This window comes from Myxocyprinus asiaticus, chromosome 6 (genome assembly GCF_019703515.2).
Source record: "Myxocyprinus asiaticus isolate MX2 ecotype Aquarium Trade chromosome 6, UBuf_Myxa_2, whole genome shotgun sequence".
Lineage (NCBI taxonomy): Eukaryota > Metazoa > Chordata > Actinopteri > Cypriniformes > Catostomidae > Myxocyprinus > Myxocyprinus asiaticus.
Window position 1 is genome coordinate 9,796,667 of NC_059349.1, and position 2,492 is coordinate 9,799,158.

A 2,492-nucleotide genomic window follows, 5' to 3' on the forward strand; every position below is an offset into this window, starting at 1 on the left:
AATTCCAAGGGTCCTATTTATTTATTTAGACAATTTATTGCTCAATTTCACACGCTAATAGGTCCTATTTATTTATTTATTAAGGGTATTTATTTATTTAGGCTATTTGTTGCTCACTTTCACACGCTAATAGGTCCTATTTATTTATTTATTTATTTATTTATTTATTTAGACTATTTGTTGCTCACTTTCACACGCGAAAATCTCCTATTTGTTTATCTATTTATTAATTCATTTATTTAGACTGTTTATTTATTTAGGCTATTTAATGCTAATTTTCACGTGCGAAAAGGTCTTATTTATTTAGGCCATTTTTTATTTGACGAGAAAACGTCTTATGCTTCAGTTAAAGATAAACAAGAGCTGGAACAAGCCAGCATCAAAGTAGCTACTCAAAGGAAATGACACTATTATTTAAATGGTGATGACATCACAGCCGCATTATAAAACAGTGGGTATGTGTGATCCAGTCTGTTTGCATTACTGTGATTTGTCGCGGGACTCGCTGGGATGGACATGATCTACACACTCATCTGCGGACTGTTCATGGTCAGTCTGTCACTTTATGCCAAACCTCTCACAACAGTCCAGTACAAGGTTTGTAGCTTTTCATGCAGACTAAGAAAGTTGGACCGCAGTGCACTTTAATGAATTTAGGTCAAAAGTAACTGAAATGTCAGGTTGTTCATTTTGATTACATATGCAATACAAATGTGCTTTTTTGATTATTGCATGGGATGACAGCATATTTAAAGCAAGATAAAGCTATCTGATTTTTGTCCATTAAACATATTTGGTATGTCTTTTACAAATTGCTAAAATGCCATGCATATTTACTTTTGACAAAACCTGTGGGGAAATGTCTCATAATAATAATAATGGTGATAATTTTATTATAGCCTACAAAAACTCTCCCAGCACGAGCGGTGAGGAATGAAACGGAAGACGCGCGCGTTCTGAACAGGTCGCGTGCTGCGAAAGAGCCGCGCGAGCTGGACACGAGCGTCAAAGGCGTCAAACAGCGACCGTCATCGGGCGAGCAGTCCAATACACGCAAAAAGCAACCACCAAAAAACAAAGAAAAACGGAAAAACTGCTTCGGTTTCAAGATGGATAGAATAAGTGATATAAGTGGAATGGGCTGCAAGAGCGACTGAGGTGCACAAGTGCACTAATGGAGAATGCTAACTGGACTAAATGTCTCATACAGACCAATGGACATATGCGGGGCAGATGCAGCTGGGACATTAAAAAAAGAAAGTTTCTTCAGTGGTTCTCTTATAGCTACTGAAGATCTCATAACCCTTGTTTAGGGTTCTTGAGCTGACTGTTTATTTACAGATTAAATACGTTCTTGGTGTTACAGATCAGTGTATTGGTTTCTGGGGTCTTTAAAGCACCAGTATACTTATCTGGATTTCTAAAGACCTAAAACTTAATAAAACCCTTTTGGGGTTCTCAGTTGGAACTTTTATTTTTAAGTGAGTCAGGAGTTAGTAGTGCTATTTATTTTTACATTGCAAACCACACTGGCATGTTTGGGAATACGAGATTAACTGTCATATATATTATTGTGTAATATTGCAATTTGTATGTGTTTCAGTTATAATGCAATATTTTCTGTCACATCACTGTGGATTAAAATGCTTTAGGAATAACTCAATATGAGATATGAGTGATTTCTTTATTGTTGAATGTTGACTGACTAAAACGTTTGACAAATGTTCTTGTTATGGAAGCGACATCTGAATATGAATACAGTATAAATGTAAGGGATAGATATTTAAAAGACTTCTCAATTGATATTTCCTAAAAACTATTCATTTTCTTACTCTCACAGAGCATTGATTTCATGAGAGAAAAGCAGCAGACAATTTAATATCACAAAGACACAATATTTTCACTTAACCATTCTTCCAGTCACATTAACTACTGATGTTTGCTCACTTTGCTGGGAATCAGTGAGAACTAACATCACACATAACAAGTGGTGTCACTTTGAAGCTTGTACTCTACACCATTTTGTTTTCATATTCAGTAATTTATTCTTATCCCTGTTTTAAGATTATATGCCTATATATATTTATATATGAATGTTATATATAAATTCTGAAAATTACCCTTTGTTTAAAGGTGAGTTTGCATTAAAGTCATTTAAAACCATGAATAAAAAGCCCTGCCCTGATTCAGTTCTGTCATAGTCACACAAAGCAAAAACTTAAAAACTCTCCTCTTACAGCACATTTTATAAGTAATCTTTATGGGCATGACATTATCAGTTTTATCATTTTTGATTGTTCAGTGTTCCTTCCATACTTTTTATCATAAAGAGTCAAATTCACAAACAATACATTACAGTTTAATTCATAATTTAAGTTTTAATAGATGCTCAAATTATCACAGCAAACTGATGTTATAGTAAGTCCTGCTATCCAATAGCTTACAACAAAATTTAACATGCAGTAATAGTAATGCATCATGAAAGGAATATA

At 34.1% G+C, this 2,492-nt stretch overlaps 1 protein-coding gene across 1 annotated transcript; it reads left to right on the top strand.

Annotated features, from left to right (window-relative positions):
- Positions 1-461: 461 nt before the first annotated feature.
- Positions 462-1,524, top strand: LOC127441977 (C-type natriuretic peptide 4-like). Its single transcript, XM_051699587.1, has 2 exons — positions 462-597; positions 900-1,524. Exons 1-2 carry the CDS (start codon positions 511-513, stop codon positions 1,155-1,157), a joined length of 345 nt encoding a protein of 114 aa, XP_051555547.1. The 5' UTR covers positions 462-510; the 3' UTR covers positions 1,158-1,524.
- The last annotated feature ends 968 nt before the right edge of the window (positions 1,525-2,492 follow it).

What these genes read in the sequence shown, in the direction of transcription:
- LOC127441977 (XM_051699587.1), top strand. Translation starts at nt 511, where the DNA reads ATGGACATGATCTACACACTCATCTGCGGACTGTTCATGGTCAGTCTG. An exon ending in TCACAACAGTCCAGTACAAG is followed by an intron (nt 598 to 899) that starts GTTTGTAGCTTT and finishes ATTTTATTATAG; the next exon opens with CCTACAAAAACTCTCCCAGC.